Source organism: Lissotriton helveticus, chromosome 2_1, assembly GCF_964261635.1.
Source record: "Lissotriton helveticus chromosome 2_1, aLisHel1.1, whole genome shotgun sequence".
Taxonomy (NCBI): domain Eukaryota; kingdom Metazoa; phylum Chordata; class Amphibia; order Caudata; family Salamandridae; genus Lissotriton; species Lissotriton helveticus.
The window spans coordinates 1,344,498,624-1,344,518,581 of NC_136059.1; the positions used below are offsets into that span (position 1 = coordinate 1,344,498,624).

Below are 19,958 nucleotides of genomic sequence, written 5' to 3' on the forward strand. Positions count from 1 at the left end.
CTTCTGGATTTACAGTTGCCCACTGCAGAGGTTAGATCAAATATTTTGACGGGGGTTCTTCACCACCCTTCATCAGTGGTGTAACCTTTGCTTCCGTTCAATGAAGTTTTGACGGAACCCATCTTGGAAGTTTGGCAGAAGCCTATATCTGCCCCAGCTGTATCCAAAACGGAAGAACGGCGATACAAAGTTATACCTGGGGATCCGGCTTTTTTGTCAACACACCCTTATCCTGAGAGCTTGGTAGTTCAAGCTTCATGTTCCTCGAAACAATCCTCAGGTTCCTTTCCCTACACTCCGGGAGATAGGGATTCAAAAAAGCTAGAACAGTCGGCTATAAAGATCTTTTCATCGACCAGTAAAGCTTTGAAGTCCACTAACGAAACATGTTAGGATGCTACATCCATGCGTTGATGGACTCAGCTAAGGATGTGGTTCCTAAATTGCCAGAAGATGTCCAGGGCCACTTCGTGGAGGTGCTCTTGGACACTTAAGCTGCAGCTCGTCAGGTGATTCAGTCTGGGCTTAATACAGCTGACTCCGTTGCGAGGGTGATGGGCACATTGGTGGCAACTAGGAGGCATGCCTGGCTGAGAGGATCAGGATTCTCTCCGGATGTTCATGCCACACTGTTGGATCTTCCCTTTGATGGCTCTAGACTCTTTGGGACCAAGGCAGATTCTGCTCTACAACGTTTTAAAGATAGTAGAGCTACTACTACATCTTTAGGTTTGCAGTCCCAGTCTAAAGGTTTCTTGGGACCTCTTTTGGCCACATATGGTACTGCACAATGCAACATAGGTAGGTAAAGAATAATTGAATTTAAAATGCCAATAACTCCAACTCTAACAAATGCAAGACGTATTGCATTTTGAATAATTGTTGGCAGTACTGTGAGCCTCAGCCACCGAGCTCAGAGATCACAGCCCAAATTGAATCCAAAGGGCTTCAAGTACAGTGCAGTTGTGGAGGCCTAATGCTGACTTCCAATATTCGCCTCAAGTGACAAAGTTAAAAACAGACTCAGATTGTGGCTGGGTGGCAGGAGGGGGCTACAGTACTATTTTACATTTGTAGGCGATGATTAACAAGATAGTAGAAGCATCTTTGTATGTCTTATTGAACTTGGTAGGTGCGCACGTTGTGGATAGCGTGTTAAAACAGCACATTACCAGGTGTGTCAATTAAGAGAGATTATCTGTAAATTACATTCCAATATATATATATATATATATATATATATATATATATATATATATATATATATATATATATATATATATATATATATATATATTTTAACAGCAAGTTACCCCTTTCTGACAATATGTCATAAGAATGGAGCACTACTCTAAATAAACACTAGCCCTAGGGTCTTGGCTACATTAATACATGGTTAATTTCATAATAAGTGCCCAATCATGCTGCGGCTGTAATCCTTACTTAAGTATATATAAAATACCAAAGTCACCAGCATATTATAAAACATTGATATGAGACTCCAAGACTTCTGGGGGGCACCGCATGCATAAAACTAAGGATCCTGCAGCCCTGTGGTGATCTCTTCAGCAGACCTCACTCAGCCCTGGTATGTGTATGTATGTTTGGAGCTGGCCCTTGTGGTGGTGGTGACAACAAAGTCAGACATCCTTTGAGGGGCCACTGATAACAAGGGATACAGATAGAAGCAATGCCCCATATCATGACACAATGAATCTCTTTCATTCTGAAGTGAGAAGGTGCTTGTAGAGGAGATTCCTGCCTATGCAGTATCATCACCACTGCATGAAGCTTGTACCATGGCTCTGGTAAAATGCACCCCTTCTCCGACTGTCCCCGAAAAAAAAAATCTATTCTCAAGCGAACATGACCTACCTCTCTGTGCAAATGGAAGTGTAGACTTCTGTCAAAATGTTCCTTTTAGGATCACGTTTTACTCCGACTCCAAAAATAGACGTATAGTACTCTACAGAATAGCTTGGAGTAAAAAGTACATTTGGAAAAACTCAGTTTTAGCCTCAGTCTCAATTACAATCTCAGTCTCGGTGTCTTTGGAAAGTAGTATTTAGAAACCAAAAATGTGTCTCTCTTTAACACAGATATCAAGGCAATATTTAACTGCGCCTTAAGGGAGCCATTGCTTCACTGTTACAGTTTAAGCTTAAACGGTTGTTGCACGAGTCACTTGGCTTATTGAAATGTACTCATTAAAGTAAATGTTTCATTGGATACTGTTTCATTCTAAGTGTATAGCCACACAAGAAATGTTTTTTATCACTATGTCAAATTGTGAAAAAGAAAAAACATCCTTTACAATCCTTTTTTAGTGAAAAAAATAAATATTTAAAGGAGCAGGGAAACTAAATATTCCACTCCCTACTTTCACCTTGCCTGCATAAATAAACCAACACCCCACACAACCTCCATAAGAAGCTCCTCTCACACTGGTGACCCGTTTGAGCAACTTCAGCATTACAAAGTAACTCGAATGTGAACACTAATCTTGGATTTCCAGTGTGTTGGACATCGAATCACCTCAGAGTTGGACTCCATTGAGTTACACGCTTCACCGAGCTATCTCCCAGTAGAGCCACCTGAAAGCAAGCTTCCTACTAGGCTTAATTATGTCTTACTAATTAAATGAAATTAAGAGCGCAATCAATGCTTCCCATTTACAAATTCATTCCATCATATGTTTTTCTCTCGGTTTTCCAATTTTCTCCTACTGTGCACATTTTACTTATTGCAAGAAAATACATACTAATTATTATGTATTTAAGGACACAGGGGTCTGATGTAAACATGGAGTCTAGCCCAGGACGAAAGCAGGCGCAAAACAACATGAAGTATAAATGGCCTAGACCTAGGATGAAGACAACTAAAAAGTCTCATTATAAAGTAAAAAAAAATGTCAGTTCAGTACCAGCATTCATTTCACGTGCTCACACAACCAGTCCTCTGGCTCACCGATATGCACATAACATCAAATCACTGACCTATGGTCACCTTTTAGAATCTTACTACTTTAGTATGGGATGTAATAACACAATTAGAACACCTTCTTCAAAGAGAGTGCATGCATTTTCAGACCTACTGTAAATTAGTGTAGTTCGCTTCACTAACTAGCTCAGGATTCCTCAACTAATCAAAGTATTAGTTAGGTAGTGCAACCAGAAGCAAGGATTAATAATTCGGGAATGGATGCTCGGCTGGGAATGTTGAGACTTCTCATGCCCGTACTCAACTTGTAGAGACTTGTACAATGGCACCAAGGGACTCCATGATCATTCATAGGGAGTCCTAATGATTAAACACCAGCACTACCAATACAATAAAGGAGAGGGGGGAGGGAAGTGTTTTGTTGCAGCTTAAAATGTGCCATGCCAACTGCTGTGCGTCTTACCTTGTCTGAAATCAGGGTCCGATGAAATAAGAGAGGCACTTTCACCAGAGGAACTGTAGGCATCGCTGTGAGAATGCTTGTAAATCCGCGCAGGCTCTGAAAAAGTTCCAATAAGATTTGTAAGCCTGTTGCGACAAAACAACCACAAACTTTCAGACTATGGTGAAAACTTCGTCTGGAAACCAGTTGCATTCTCAATCAACAACGTATTCCATATGAACAATCAAAAGATATAATAACAATTAATATTTTGTCACTAGTAGATTGGAATTTGAAAAAAGGGAAGGAAATCAACTAAAAGAATTACCGACTTTTTTGATGAAGTATATTCATGCCACCCAGAAATACAGCCTCAACTCCCTCATCAGTGCTTCTTTACATACAAGGTTTAGTTAGCGCCCGCCGCCAAGACACTCTTAGGAGTAGCCGTGCGCTCTACAAATACCCCCCATTACATAACATAACATATTATTGTGTTGTAATCAGCAGCTGGTTCACCTTTTACAGCCATATTAATCTAGTTGCACGTGCCACAAACACCATTATGTCTAGTCTCACGCACTCGTATGGCCAGACAACAAAAAGTGCCCGTTCATGAAACCAGGTTTCAAAAATTCAGAAATATACTTGTGTGGGACAACGCCTACATTTGGAGTATATTTCCAATAATATTAGATTAAAAATACCAGAGTACTCCTATCACCTTATGGATTTACAGTGGTTCTCCAGTTTACAGATTTCCAAGGAATAAAGTGTCTGGGCAATGACCTTTTAACGAGTTTTTCTGTCCAAAGTAAACCATTTTCCCCTGTAGAGAAACAACACTATATTGATAGCCCCCTTTCACAGATGAAAGGCTCCATCCCCACCTTCGAATAAGCATTAATCTCTCCCATTCACAGGAGTAAACGTGTTTTGGTTTCCAGAATGGGGAATTACCTGTAAGAGGTATTATAATAGCCACAAACGTACCGCTCTGCGGGGGTTCAACTGCTTCTGCATGCTACCATGTCCTCTTTTTAATATTAAATTAACACTTGAGAAAAACTTGCTCTACTGACGGACTTTTCACCACTACAATTTCACCTAATGGTTGTAAAATTCAACCTGTTGATCTCACTGTTGCAAACTGCTTTTACAGCTCTCTGAGAGCTTTTGTCAGTGTAGCTGAGACTGGGGAGGCGGTGACCAGAGGGTGTTGCAAGTTATGGCAGGATACTAAGTACTGTTTTTTTTTAATACTGGAATGAGGTAGGACAGGGAGTTTCAAGGTTAGTTTGGGAGGCTGGCAGGATGACAGTTATTGTATCTTTTTGGGTCGAGCCTTTTAGATAGTACATGCTGTGTCTGTTGTGAGACATATTGTAGGTTTACCGGGAACATAAGAGGGGCTTGGAGTCCGCCCACTGCTTACCATTGGTTAACTTTTGTCTCACTCTTTTTCCTGCTTCTTATTTGATGGCTTTTCCACCAGTCCTCTCATGGAGCGCAGCCTCTTTACAATGTGTTTCATTGCCTGGTTCTCATACTTGTTTTAAGGGAACTACTTTGTTCTTTTTGTGTAAGAACTGAATGAGTGCACATATTTGCCATCTCTGTCTTGGGTGACTCCCATTCCCAAAAAGGCACTCATCCATTGCTTCTTCTACCCACCCATGCCCTCCTCTCTCACCCGTTGCTTCTCCTTCCAGCCCTCATACGCCCCCATTGCTTGCTCACTCATGTTCTTTTCCTTTGCCCGCTCTACATTACTCCCTCGCCCACTGCTTCTCCTCGCCACCCTGTCCTCCTTGTTAGATTTTTCAACCCTAGCCCGCTTTTCTCGCCTGTTGCTTCTCTTTCCCACCCACGTCTGTGCTGTTTCTATCACCTGCGCCACACCCTCACGCCTGCTGTGTTGCTTCCCTCCTCGCCGCCATTTTGTTTCCTACTCGACCTGAGCTGTTACTTCATCTGCACACCGGCCCCCACCATACTGCATTAAAAACAATACTCTCATTTTGTGGGCATGCAGATTACACGTCCCTACAAAACTACGTGACCACAGCCTTAGAGCGGATTTTTAATTAACCTTTTTCCTCTTAAGTCATGATGCACAGGACCAGAGATGCTATACAGATTGGCTAGCAACCAATGGCAAAGCCAATAGTCCCCCAAAGGCGAGACCCATTGGCTTTGCCAAGTCTTGTTTATTTAAATAGTGATCGTGGCTGGGGGGGTGTTTGGATAACAGGATGTGAGTTTTTTTGTATTAAGGAAGCAAAGTGCACTATCGAGGGTGGTGGGGGTTGACAGAAATCCAGGTTAATGGTCTTTCTTTTGTACAGTTAGGGAGAGGAGGCTGCAGGAGGTGTAGTCACGTTGTGCATGGCTTCCCCTTACAGGGTGCCATGTGCACGCGGGTAGAGAAATGGGGGCCATAAATAACATAATATTTAAGACGGTTAGCTACCAACACGAATTTTTCCACCTCGGGGCTCCAAGTTACATCCTAGATAACTCAAGCTTTGTTCTCATTGCCAGATTGATGCCACTTGAGACCCTCGGTGATAAACAGCCCCGTTTTTGACAGGTATCTTTCTATAATTTAACATATTATATTTTCGACTTAAGGATGAATGTATGGGCTTGGGTGAGTAACCAGGACTGGTAGCTTCAAGAGACATTGCTTTATTTAGCATAGTTTTAAGGGGGAAACCTTCATTAACTGGAAAAATAATTTTATAGTAACGTCTGTGAAAATGTGATGGACAAAATAAATATGGCTTTAAATCTGACCAACCAAAACTCCACCAGTTGGTCCTCTCGAAATTAAATATAGAACTAGGGTTCAACTCCACGCCTTTTTAGGTCTCGACCTCTGCCAATGCGCTTGCGCATTGCAGATGTCGAGATCTAATGTAGGCGAAACAAACTCTTGAACCAGCGAGGATTGTCCCCAATGCATGTGAGGTACTCAAGTGCGACGCTTCCCCAGCGCGCGCTTGGCCTTACATCTCATTCACACCCCATATGGTGTTCCCTCCCACTCGCTCGCACATCAAAGGCTGCTGCTCCCCCGCCAATGCGCTCCCGCCCCGCCCCCCACAGCAATGTCAAGAGCTTGTTTTTATTGCATTACAATGTTCAGATCTCTTCCAGGCTCCATTAAATATGTGCACAAGACATGTCTTTGAGGTGCTGAGAATGTCAGATATCCAGATGCCAATACACTGCACTGAGGGGAGCTCTGTACATATAATTTATGTTTATACATATCTTCACATTCTCTGAAACCTCGCGACGCATCAAACCTCTTTCAAGCATCACAGCATCAAGTCATACACGTCACTGTGTTAAGCCCCGGAAATAACCTATAACATATGTACTGAGTTGGGGTGCCTCTGGTGATACGGACTTTGCTCCATTGTTTTGCTTTTCTGCCTGCTACGCCACTTCTAGCGGCTCCCGCTTCGCGGGAGCCATTCGCCGGCCCAGGAACTCTGCTGTTTTCCCCTGCTTGGGACCCTGAGGACTTTGCTGCCACTGCTTACACCACGCACGGACAGAGGCGGGACTGCGAGGACCAGCCTGCCCAGTGGCGCTGATCGGCCGCAGCTGGTCCTCTTCCCGCCCCCTCCTGCATATAAGATCTGGTTGCAGGTGAATCCGGTGGGTGCCTCTGGTGATACGGACTTTGCTCCCTTGTTTTGCTTTTCTGGCTGCTACGCCACTTCTCGCGGCCCCAGCTTCGCGGGAACCGCTCACCGGCCCAGGAACTCTGCTGTTTTCCCCTGCCTGGGACCCTGAGGAGGCGGGCAAAGGAAAAGAACATGACTTTGCTGCCACTGCTTACATCACGCGAGGACCAGCTTGCCCAGCGGCGCTGATCGGCCGCAGCTGGTCCTCTACCCGCCCCCTCCTGCATTTCCTCCTTTAATAGGAGCATCCACAACGCGCACGCGGGACGCGCGCGGGACTGAGCATGGGGCTAAGCCCGGGCAAAGGGCGGGCCGTCTGAGGCCGTCGGAGGTCGGGCGAGGTTGGGTTGGGTCACCTCCCTTGTGTTTGCTTTGTATAGTGTAAACTATTCGTGTTAAATTAGGTATTTTTGTTTCTGTTTGCCTTCCTAACTACTTTCCTTATTTAGTTTTATCTTCATTGTGAATCATGCCTTTATGCTCAGGGAAAGAAAGAGTTGTTTATGTACAGACGGGCAGTGGGGTGGTAACTGGTCCCCTCGACGCTTTTATAACTAGGGCGACTGGCTTTTTAGAAAAGGAGATAGCTTTCGCCGAGAAACGCTTATCGTTAGATCTCATTACGGGGAAGCGCTCCTCAATTGGTCGCCTTGCAACAGCGATCAGCCCACAGCCACTCTCTATGATTCCTATTGAGTCTTCGGTCACAGTACAGGTGGATGTACATCCAGAGGTGGAGAGGTCGTCCTTGAACTCTACTGGGAGCGGATCTCAATTTAGTGCTTCTATAGGAAGCAGTAGCGGGGAAAGTTTATTAAATGTAAGCCCAGCCGAACTCGATCCTATTATTAGTGAGTCTCACCGGAATATTTCCAGCAAGAGGAAGAGAGGTAAGGGCTCCCAGATGGGGGGTACTTCTAAAATACCCAAAATCAATAGTAATCCCCAGTCGATTCCTACCACATTTGTTAGTTCCCACCCTTCCATGGTTGTAACTAGCCCTGTATCCCCTTCCCAATCATCATGGACAAACCAGGTTATTAATCCTGTAAGTTCTGATGACAAAGATCTCTTAAGAAAAATAGAATTGATGGTAAAAACACTCATGCTCCCATTACTTGAACGTACTAGACTTATGAACTCGAAGCTTGATCTTTTAGAAAATCTGGTCAAAGAGAATACTGGGGTACTAAGAAAGTTAGTAAACGTTCATCTTATACCACCTATCCCAGCCAGCATACCCAACCCTTTGGGGGCCGATACATCAGCTAAGCGGCCACCAGAGGCCCCCATTAAGCAATCTATCAGCCATTCCAGAACACTCAATCCGGTCCATGAAACATCCAAGGGTGGGAATAAGAAGACTGCTGACGCAAGGCATAATGTTAATACCCCTATTATTGTACAATCCTTGAATTCTGTTAGGGGTATTACTAAATCAACTGTTTTGACTAAACCAATCCCTAGTGCTCTGGGGAGACAAGGTAAAAACATTCATGCCCGGGCTCAAAAAGATCAAAAACGGGACTTGCCTTGTATCAACCTACCTTCTGAGTCTTCTCCTTTTACGATTGTCTTAACTGGTGTTGCATCCCTTAAAGACGATATAAACGAATCGTATGGGGACCTCAGAAACAAGGTTTTTTTGGGTTAAATAAAAACAGACCCCTTCCCCCATCTTTTGATCCGGAGATCTTGAGTGTTAGACGCATAGGTTGGGTAGGACCCTGCCCAAAGGATCTGGAAGGTGGTTGCATTATCATTAATTTTAGAGACCCTCGTGTGGTAAACTTTATACGTAGGGAAGCCAGATTTGGGAGGATGGGGGATGTGCAGTCGTTGGGTCTCAGTTATTTCTATCCTAAAAGGAATAACGTACCCTTTGTTAATCGCCCAATGTGTATTAGACCACTCGGAAGAGTTCCAATTGACAGGAATATCTATACCCCGTCTACCCCCCTCCTGTTTAATAGATTTGAAGCACTGTCTGGCCTGGAGGGTATTGACTGACTCTCACCCACATTCAGTGGAGAGCGTCATCCTGACAATCTTGAAAAAGGGGAAGATGATGATTCATGTACTATATTATGTCTAGCTAGGCAGGAGGAGGGGCTTTTAATCATGAATGCAGTAAATGGAAGTGTTACAAAGGGGAATTCTTTTGTGGATTTTGTACCTAGTGATGTGGGGGCTCCAATCCGAGAGTTGATGGTCTCAGACCACGCAGATCCTTTTTGTGAGGATTCGGTATTAAAAATAGCCTCATGGAATATTGCAGGGCTCAAAGGGCGTTTAAACTCAGATGATTGGGCAGCTTTTATTGATACTTTTGATATACTATTATTTCAAGAGAGCTGGGCTCCTGAACCCATCTTTCGTGCAGGGTTTTTGAATTTTTATAAACCAGCAACTAAGGGTAATAAGGGTAGAGCTTCAGGAGGTTTGGTAATTTGGGTAAACCAGACTATCAACTGTAGACTGGTAGAAATCCCTGTGAACAACCCGGATATTTTGGGGATTAAGTTGTCTAGGGAGAATCACCAGGATATCATTCTTATTAATATTTATGCACGAGGACTCCCTGGTGGGAGATGCCCGGCCATGTTAGACGATCTAGACTCTAGAATTGATTGGGAGAGATAATCTAATACTTATTGCAGGGGATTTAAATTGTACATTTGAACCTCAGAGGAATGAGGATGAGGGCTTGTGTTATGAGGAAGATGCCATGTGGAACATTCCGAAATTGTCACTAAATTATACCAATAGGGGCACAGAGGCTGCTTTGCATTGGCTAGGGCTATGCTTAGAGTGGGGCTTGAGAGCGACCAATGGTCGTACGGTGTCTGATAAAACTGGTAATCCTACTTTTGACAACTGTGTTAGTAAAAGTAGAATAGATAACATTCTGGTTAAAATGGAGTATTGGTCCTTCGTGGAAGACATGGTAGTTGTGGACCGTCCTGAGACTGACCACAACCTGCTGTTTTTAAGTTTGAAACTCCCTGGCTGAGTAGGTAGATCTCCTGCAACTACGTGTGTCACCGCAGAAGCCGTTTCAACAAATGATAGAAGGCGGGTTAGATGGAGTATGGTCCTGGCAGATCCAGCCACGTTAGATGATATCTCCCAGGTAGCTTCATCAGCATTGAACGCCATATATAATCTATCCTCCAATAAGGAAGCGGTCCACCAGATTAGTGATCTGCATGAGCAGTGTTTTATTAAACTAAAGGGTCTTCTTACGCTTCCTCAGAAGCTTGGTAAAGAGAAAATACCTAGCGCCAGACAGAAATGGTATAACAGAGAATGTAGGGAGGCATTTAGTGGTCTTAAAAAAGCCATTAAATCAAGAATAACCACAGACATTAAACTGGCAAGGCATAGGTACAAAAGGGCCCAATGGGAGGCGAGGAGAGAGTGGGACGAGCATTATTGGTCTGAATTATATGAGGCTAGTCTCTCTCCCAATCAAATAAAGCTTTGGGAAGTTGTTAAATGGGGCAGAAACGCAGACTCACAGATCCCAGTCAACCATGTCTCGGTGGAAGCATGGGTGGACTTTTTTTCGTCCCAGTTTATGGGGCCAGAACATGAAACTAGTGATAACTCGGTGACCTGGGCCCTACTATACCCACTACACTGCCATTACTTGGTGTTTACTAATGACGACACTGAGTCTGCTCTTCGATCTGTTCAAGCGGGGAAAGCTCCCGGGATGGATTGCATCCTGGCAGACCTTTTTAAATCTAATCTCCAACTATGGGTTCTTTATATTACCCTGGTTGCCATTGCTATTGCAAAGGGGGCAAGGATTCCGGACTCTTGGAAAGGGGCGGAAATTCTGCCCGTTTTCAAAAAAGGGGACCGTTCGATCCCTAGTAATTATCGCCCCAAAAGTTTAATAGATTCCATGCAGAAAATCTTCCCAAGGATGGTTCTTGCCAGGGTCCAAGGGTGGATGGAGTTAGAGAGTATTCTCTCTCCATTACAGGCAGGATTTAGAGTAGGTACTAGTACCATCGACCAGGTCTTCCGTTTTGTTATGATTTTTTGGAAGGTGGTGCTATCGGGCGGAGGTACTATCTTTGCCGCCTTTGTGGACCTCAAGTCTGCCTTCGATCTTGTGCCCAGGAAAAAATTATGGGCAGTCTTGGATGAGATTGGACTACCGCCTGATTTACTTGGGATCTTGATTAGATTGCATGAGGACAACTTTGCCAAAGTGAGGTGGGGGAGACAGGGGTAGGTTTCGGACAGTTTTCCAGTTACGAGGGGTGTTCGCCAAGGGTGCGTTTTGGCACCCACCCTCTTTTTACTATCTATCAACCAAGTGGTGAAATTTTTTTAAAATACCCCAACGGATGCACCTATATTGGGTGGGACTAATTTCCCATTGCTCATCTTTGCAGATGATACATTAATCCTCTCTAAGACTCGTAGTGGTCTCCAGAAGGCAATTAATAGATTTGAGGATTTTTGCAAACTTAATGAACTGCAAATTAATGTGAGCAAAACTAAATTTATGGTTTTAACAAAAATAATCGCCCTGTTAAAAGTCATGCATGCATGAATGGAGTCGCTCTTGAACAAGTGGATGTTATGACCTATCGCGGAGTGACCCTGGACTACCGCCTATGCTGGAAGCCACAGGTCGAGGCACTCCACATAAGATCTGTCCGCTTAATGGGTTGCTTGATCCAGGAACATAGATTGTCTCTGACCAAAAGGGTCTCACCAGTATTAAAGATCTATGATGCAAAAATTAATTCTGCAATTTTGTATGGGGCCGGTCTATGGGGTTATAAAGACCCCCCTAGTAAGAGCTCAAAATAAATTTTTGCGTAAACTGGTTGGCTTACCCCAATATGGGTTGTAACCCAATAAATGAAATGGCACGTTATCGGCTCGTAGCATTGTGGAGACAGATCTGGACGTCTCCGGATCTAAGTCTCTTTGCTAATGAATTAGCGGATGTGAGATCAATTTTGGGCTCAGGCAATATCCCATGGCTCCGGGAAGTGAAAACAATTTTAGATAGTATGGGACTTGGCCAATTGTGGGCCAACCCGGGGTCTACAGTATTTCCATCCAAACAAGAATTTAAAATGCTTTTCTGGGCTTCGGTTAAAACCCATTCTGTTGTATTGTCAGATACCCCCACCCTCACTGGTTGTTTCTTGGTTCATAAACTGGATCCCTTATTTGAGAACTATTGGGATGTTATTACCAAGAATTTGGATAAAAAATTATATCACCAATTTAGAGTGGGGTCTTTACCAGTGAGGTCCTTTACCAAGAAATGGGATGGTCATTCAATTGAGTTTTGTGCCTGGTGTAATGACCACAAGGAGAGTGTGGGACATCTCTTCTTTGCCTGTCCAGCTTACTCAGCCGCAAGGCACAAATGGATTGGGCCTTTATGTCGTAAGCTAAACACTCTAAGAACAAATACCTCAGATATTGTGGCTATAGGGGTAGCTAAGTTCCTAGGGTGAGCTTGGATTATCAGAGCTAGACACCTTCATGTACAGTGATTTTAACTTTCAAAATTGGTCCTTCTTTTCATACTGAGTCTTTAATATTTGCTGTTTAATCCTTGTCTTAAAGAATTCTGGATGTATTATGATGCTGTTATTTTTCATTTGTATATATTATCTGGTCTTTTTTAACCTCGTTTGTAAATTGTCTTTTATGATGTAAAAATCGAAATAAAGACGTATGAACTGAACTGAGTTGGATTGATTTTGCATAAAATAAACTGTGCACTACATAAAAACGTTTTACATCGTAATTGTATTTATTCTTTTATTTTTGTTATCTTTTTGTCGAAGGCTCCCGCATCACACACCTCGGTCTGCATCCTTAAGATTTGCTCCTCGGGTCTCCCCTGTGCTTAGTCCTAATGATCAACATAGAAAGCGCTTCGACAGGGATCCCTCGCATCTCGCGAGGTGCTGCAGCTTCTTAGACATCCCCCAACTACGTTCACATCTGAGCCCAACTACGCCCTCTGTCTGCAGTTTCATGTCGGGTGTTTAATTCAACACGCAACGCGTTGAGACTGCAGGGCGTCACTCAAGTCCTCCTGAAGCAGAATAAGGAAAGCAACTCCAGCTCCCCCCCCGTCGCCCGCCCCTCCCCAAAGTAGTTTGTTTTTATTACGCTTTCTTTCGTTCTCTCCTTCCTCTTTGTCCCTTCCATTCATACTTCTCTCCATTCTTCATCCCTTCTTCTGTTCCTCTTCCTCTTTTACTCCCTTCATCCACCCCCTTAGTTATTACTCTCCTCATTCTTTCTTTACTTCTTCCCTTCATTGTTTCCTTTCTTCATCGCATCCATTCTTTCTTTCCTCCTCGCTGTCATCTTCCTCCCTTCTCATACTTTCTTCCACTCCTCCCTTCCCACTTCCTCCTTTCTTCCCACTCCCTCTCTCCTCGCATCTTCTTTCTTCCTCATCATTCTTTTTTAGGTATCGCTGTCTGCAATACTCGGGGGCTGAAAAGCAAGCTCCCGCCCTGCTTGCAGCGCTGAGGGACATCGCGCCAACACTGACTCACTCTCCCCTGCCGCCGCAACAGCATCTGCGGTTGTTGAGAGGGGGGAGCGCACAGGAGAAGACTACATCTCCCAGCATGCCCTGCCTGGACGCCGGGTCGCAGCCTGCAGCAGCATTTGCCCGCGCCTGGATGCGCATAAAGCCCACACACCCCTGCTGGGGAGCGGGGGTCTGCAATGCTCGGGGGCTGAACAGCAAGCTCCCGCCCTGCTTGCAGCGCTGAGGGACATCGCGCCAACACTGACTCACTCTCCCCTGCCGCCGCAACAGCATCTGCGGTTGTTGAGAGGGGGGAGCGCACAGGAGAAGACTACATCTCCCAGCGTGCCCTGCCTGGACGCCGGGTCGCAGCCTGCAGCAGCATTTGCCCGCGCCTGGAGGCGCATAAAGCCCACACACCCCTGCTGGGGAGCGGGGGTCTGTAATACTCGGGGGCTGAACAGCAAGCTCCCGCCCTGCTTGCAGCGCTGAGGGACATCGCGCCAACACTGACTCACTCTCCCCTGCCGCCGCAACAGCATCTGCGGTTGTTGAGAGGGGGAGCGCACAGGAGAAGACCACATCTCCCAGCGTGCCCTGCCTGGACGCCGGGTCGCAGCCTGCAGCAGCATTTGCCCGCGCCTGGAGGCGCATAAAGCCCACACACCCCTGCTGGGGAGCGGGGGTCTGCAATACTCGGGGGCTGAACAGCAAGCTCCCGCCCTGCTTGCAGCGCTGAGGGACATCGCGCCAACACTGACTCACTCTCCCCTGCCACCGCAAGAGCATCTGCGGTTGTTGAGAGGGGGGGAGCGCACAGGAGAAGACTACATCTCCCAGCGTGCTCTGCCTGGACGCCGGGTCGCAGCCTGCAGCAGCATTTGCCCGCGCCTGGATGCGCATAAAGCCCACACACCCCTGCTGGGGAGCGGGGGTCTGCAATACTCGGGGGCTGAACAGCAAGCTCCCGCCCTGCTTGCAGCGCTGAGGGACATCGCGCCAACACTGACTCACTCTCCCCTGCCGCCGCAACAGCATCTGCGGTTGTTGAGAGGGGGGAGCGCACAGGAGAAGACTACATCTCCCAGCGTGCCCTGCCTGGACGCCGGGTCGCAGCCTGCAGCAGCATTTGCCCGCGCCTAGAGGCGCATAAAGCCCACACACCACTGCTGGGGAGCGGGGGTCTGCAATACTCGGGGGCTGAACAGCAAGCTCCCGCCCTGCTTGCAGCGCTGAGGGACATCGCGCCGACACTGACTCACTCTCCCCTGCCGCCGCAACAGCATCTGCGGTTGTTGAGAGGGGGAGCGCACAGGAGAAGACTACATCTCCCAGCGTGCCCTGCCTGGACGCCGGGTTTCAGCCTGCAGCAGCATTTGCCCGCGCCTGGAGGCGCATAAAGCCCACACACCCCTGCTGGGGAGCGGGGGTCTGCAATACTCGGGGGCTGAACAGCAAGCTCCCGCCCTGCTTGCAGCGCTGAGGGACATCGCGCCAACACTGACTCACTCTCCCCTGCCGCCGCAACAGCATCTGCGGTTGTTGAGAGGGGGAGCGCACAGGAGAAGACTACATCTCCCAGCGTGCCCTAACTGGACGCCGGGTCGCAGCCTGCAGCAGCATTTGCCCGCGCCTGGAGGCGCATAAAGCCCACACACCCCTGCTGGGGAGCGGGGGTCTGCAATACTCGGGGGCTGAACAGCAAGCTCCCGCCCTGCTTGCAGCGCTGAGGGACATCGCGCCAACACTGACTCACTCTCCCCTGCCGCCGCAACAGCATCTGCGGTTGTTGAGAGGGGGGAGAGCACAGGAGAAGACTACATCTCCCAGCGTGCCCTGCCTGGACGCCGGGTCGCAGCCTGCAGCAGCATTATCCCGCGCCTGGAGGCGCATAAAGCCCACACACACCTCCCGCGTCACGGGAAGCGCGCGGGCGACGCCGGGCTGAGCCCGGGCAGAGGGCGGGCCGTCTGTGGCCGTCCGGGGCAGGAGGGGGCAGGGCAGGGCCCGTCACCCTGTCCAGGACTATGGGGAAACGCAAACACGTCACAAAGGAGGGAGAAGGTAAGAATGCCAAAGTCCCACGCAATTCAGAGTCAATCATCTCTTATCTTACCTCTGCGGTGGGGGCTCTGACTAATGAAATTGCAAATGCGGAGAAAGAATTGGGTCTAGTACAGACTGGTGCGCCTGCTTCAGATCTCCCGGCTGATCCCCATTCTCATCCCCAGCATCAGACAGACTTGGTTCGTCCAATCCCACTTGAACCTAATATAATTCTGGTGGCCCCCCCATCCACTCGTATGGCTAACCAGTCATCACCTCATGATAAGGGTAACGCTGTAGTACAGGAGCCACAGCACTCCCCCACGTCAAACAGCACAAAAGCCATTGACATTATTCACCTTCACCACCCAAAACACCCAAAGCAGACTTAACAGCTCTACAGGGATTCCACGCTAATTTGGCAGATTTAGTGGAAGAGATGTTTGAATCCCGGCTGGAACCACTACTAGTAAACATTGCTAAAGACATAGTGGACACCCTGAAATCATGCGTAGAAAATATTTTGCATAAATGTGGACGCATTGACACCTGCCTAAAAGAGCTGGAGCTGCACACTCAGGGGAAGCGGGCCTTGGAAAAATCTGATTTGAATGAAGTGATTATGGCATCTCCAGGGCAGGCAAATAGACCAGGTCCCATAACATGCACAAATCCGCCCAAAGGTACTAAAATATCTCATGTGGAGGCACAGAAGACTATAGTCACGGGGGGCTTGCCTGAGCACAGGGTAGCCAATCCATCAGTAAAAGAGCAAAGAAACAATAGGTCTCACGCAGGTCGGAACCACATAGTGGATCTCCCCCAGATGCAGCACCCCTTGTTGTCATATTAACAGGTATCCCACGCCTAAATGGTACTCAGAGGGAATCAGAACAGGATCTATTAAACAGAACCAGAAGATGGTGCACTCAATTCAGTACTGGGAGTGTAGATGTGGGAAAATATATTATTCCTGCAAGAAGGGTGGACTGGGTGGGGCGACGGGAGAAATGTATCCTCGGTGACTGTGTGATAGTCAACTTTAACATTCTCAACATGGCGAACACACTACTCTGGGACGGATCTGCCCTAGATGGTGCAGGTAGAAGACCCCTGCCACTGGGTTTCTTCTATCCACCTCCATCTCCCCCACAGCCTAACTTAAGATCTCAGCACATCCCACCACCATCAGGTTTCGCGGAGAGGGCAGGGATGGGGGAAGTGAGACACTATTCTTATCAAGCACACCAGGCTCGTCTATGGGCAGGGGTAAGGACTGTTACACCGGTACATATTGCCCCCGATAATTTAGCTGATACCAGTGCGGACCCTGTTGTGCTGAGTAATAGGTTCTCACCCCTCGCAGATCCTTCTAACTTGGATCTAGTGGATTGACAACTACCCAATGTACTGCCCGCACACGAGAACCTCCCTGTAGCCAACCCATGTCATAAAACATCGGTACTCAGCTGGAACATAGCAGGGCTAAGGAGGAAAGCTGGGGATGATAGATGGGTAAATTTTGTAACACATTATGACATCTTGTGTTTCCAGGAGACGTGGGATACAACTGGTAATTTTTACTTAAACGGTTATCGTAGTTTCTCAGTCAAAGCAATTGCTGGGAGGGGAGGGAGGCCCAAAGGGGGCCTGTATATAATTATTGCATTAAAATTGGCAGGTTCCTTGAAGAATATAGATTTACCATCGGATAGCTTTTTATGTGTGGAATGGGCTAGGCCAAACCTCCCAATAATTCTAATTGTAAACTTTTATAATGCGCCTGATAAGGTTCCAGGTAACACTCACCTGAGTTCCTTATCTTCTTTTTTATGTCACTATAAAGCACATCAATCAGCTACATTCGAAATCCTGCTCATGGGAGACTTTAACACACATCCCTGCAAATGGGACTGTTTTTCCAAACAACATATGGCACCTCCGGGTGCAACCAGTCCCCACTTTGAACATACAGCGCAGGGAATGGAGCTGGAAGAACTACTTGCCGACACAAACCTGTTTGAATTAGCGGGGCCCAAGGGGGAAAATAGGGCTCCGACGTTCATAGGCAGAGACGCAAATACTGTCATCGATTATATCTTTATTTCAGTAGGCCTTGTAGAGGCGGTATCCGACTCCGAAGTTAAGGTGACAGCATTCAGCGACCACAATCCTCTGACCCTGACCCTGAACTCTGGAAGTAACACTGCAACCCAGGTTGAGCGTCTGGGCGGCGGTAGGGATTCCATTGTTCCCAAGGATCGGGGGAGAAGATTAAACTGGTCCAAAGTGGTCCCGGACACATTTTTTCACCATCTCAATGCAAATGTACAGGCAGATCTTTTAACATGCTCAGACAGTATGGCAGCTGACACAGAAATCATTCAATCTTTTTCTAACATTTGTACACAGGTACGCCTTGACCTAACCCTAAAGAATAAGCGACCTGAAACTGACCGCCCTAGGTGGTTTGACAGGGAATGCTCCAAGGCACACAAGGGGCTTATGGAGGCCCTTAAACAGCAGCCGAGAAATCGGGAGAAGGTGACTCAGTGTAGAAAGTTGTACAGATTGACCATCAGTAACCGGAAAAAGTCTATAAAAAACGAGGCTTGGGACAATCTCACATCAATTAACATCCTCAGAGATAGTTCTAAATTTTGGGCTGTGATTAATCACCCCTATTTTGCTGAGGAGGAAAACTCCATCATGGACTGTGTTATCCCAGAGGAAGATTGGGTTGTCCATTTCAGCAAAATTTATAACAGCGAAGAGCCACTGGCCCAAGTTAGTCTCTATCAGTCCTCAGCCCCTGCTGTCCCCCTGCAGTTTAGTGAGCATGAGGTAAGGCGGGCCATCCTGGAGATGACAAAATGTAAGGCCCCGGGCCCAGACGGGGTCCCCGCAGACCTTTATAGGTCACCCTTGATCATGTGGGCAAGTATACTTACTAACGTTTTTAATTCCTCCATAACAGCTGGGTTCCCTAAATCTTGGTCCTCCTCAACCATCATTCCCATTTACAAGAAAGGTCCCCGATCAGACCCGGCCTGTTATAGGCCAATATCACTTATCGACTCAGCCGTTAAAATTCTAGGCAGAGTCATACTACAAAGACTGGTGGACTTCATCAAGGAGAAGGGGGTCCTCTCTGATCTGCAGTATGGGTTTAGGGCTAGGAGAGGAACCATGGACCAGTGTTTGAATCTACTTATGCTGGTTGGCAAATACACAAAGGCCAAGGAGGGTAATCTATATATGGCGTTTATGGACCTCTCCTCGGCATTCGACTTGGTCAATCGAACCAAGTTACGGCCCATGCTTGTCAGCCTGGGCATTGATCCATCACTGGTAAACTTCCTAGCGGCACTCCATTCAGATTTGACAGCCTCCATTAGAACCGATCGGGAGGGCAACTGTACTCGGCCATTTCGTCCCAAAAGGGGTGTTAGACAGGGCTGTATATTGGCCCCCCTCCTATTCACTCTCTATATTAATTCACTAGGTAGAGAGCTGGAGCAATCATCACCCGATATTCCTCACGTAGGGGATACCCTGGTGCCCACACTACTTTACGCGGATGACGCGGTGCTCCTAGCCCGAACAGGGATCGGGTTACAGAAACTCCTCGATGCCTTTGGAGAGTTTATGGGCTCACTTGATCTGGTGATCAATAATAAAAAATCCCATATCATGGTGACAGGGAAGCGCCGGAAAACTCAAAAAGTGAAGACGTTTACCTGCATTGGCGAGGGGGTGACTAGGGTACCAGTCTTTACCTATTTGGGCGTCATTTTTGAAGAGGGGGGGTCCTGGACGGCCCAACTAAATGCCAAAAGTTTAGCAGTCAGGAGATCAACCTCAGCTCTATTGAGCTTTGCTAGGAGATTGGGCTCTCGCCCAATGGATGCCCTACTGAAAGTGTATAAAACAAAATGTCTGTCCATAGCCAAATATGGCGCCCCCCTGTGGGGTTTTTCGCCACAAGGGAAAATACAAATTGCAAAAAACACTTTCCTTAGATCACTGCTTGGAGTTCCGCAATCAACACCAGTTTTTTCCTTGCATACTGAGCTAGGTATAGGGTATGTCACTGATGAGCTACAACTGGCCCCCCTAGTCTACTGGGCTAAAACCTGGCTAAACAACGAGATCCCCTTGAACCATTGCATCCTTAAGGATTGTTTGGCGCTAGATAAAGTGTCAAATATCCCCTGGTTAGCATATATTAAGAACATGGTGAATAAATTGGGTAGGCCAGATCTCTACAAACATCCTAACAATATAGTAA

The 19,958-nt window shown here is 46.8% G+C and overlaps 1 protein-coding gene across 8 annotated transcripts in view; it reads right to left on the reverse strand.

The window, feature by feature from the left end:
• PTPN13 (protein tyrosine phosphatase non-receptor type 13) overlaps positions 1-19,958 on the reverse strand; it is a 1,030,035-nt gene that overhangs the window by 597,689 nt on the left and 412,388 nt on the right. For all 8 annotated transcript variants that reach the window (XM_078676288.1, XM_078676281.1, XM_078676285.1 and 5 more), the window contains one exon: positions 3,404-3,499. In XM_078676288.1, the coding sequence (XP_078532414.1) occupies positions 3,404-3,499 (96 nt within the window). The remainder of the gene's footprint in view (positions 1-3,403; positions 3,500-19,958) is intronic.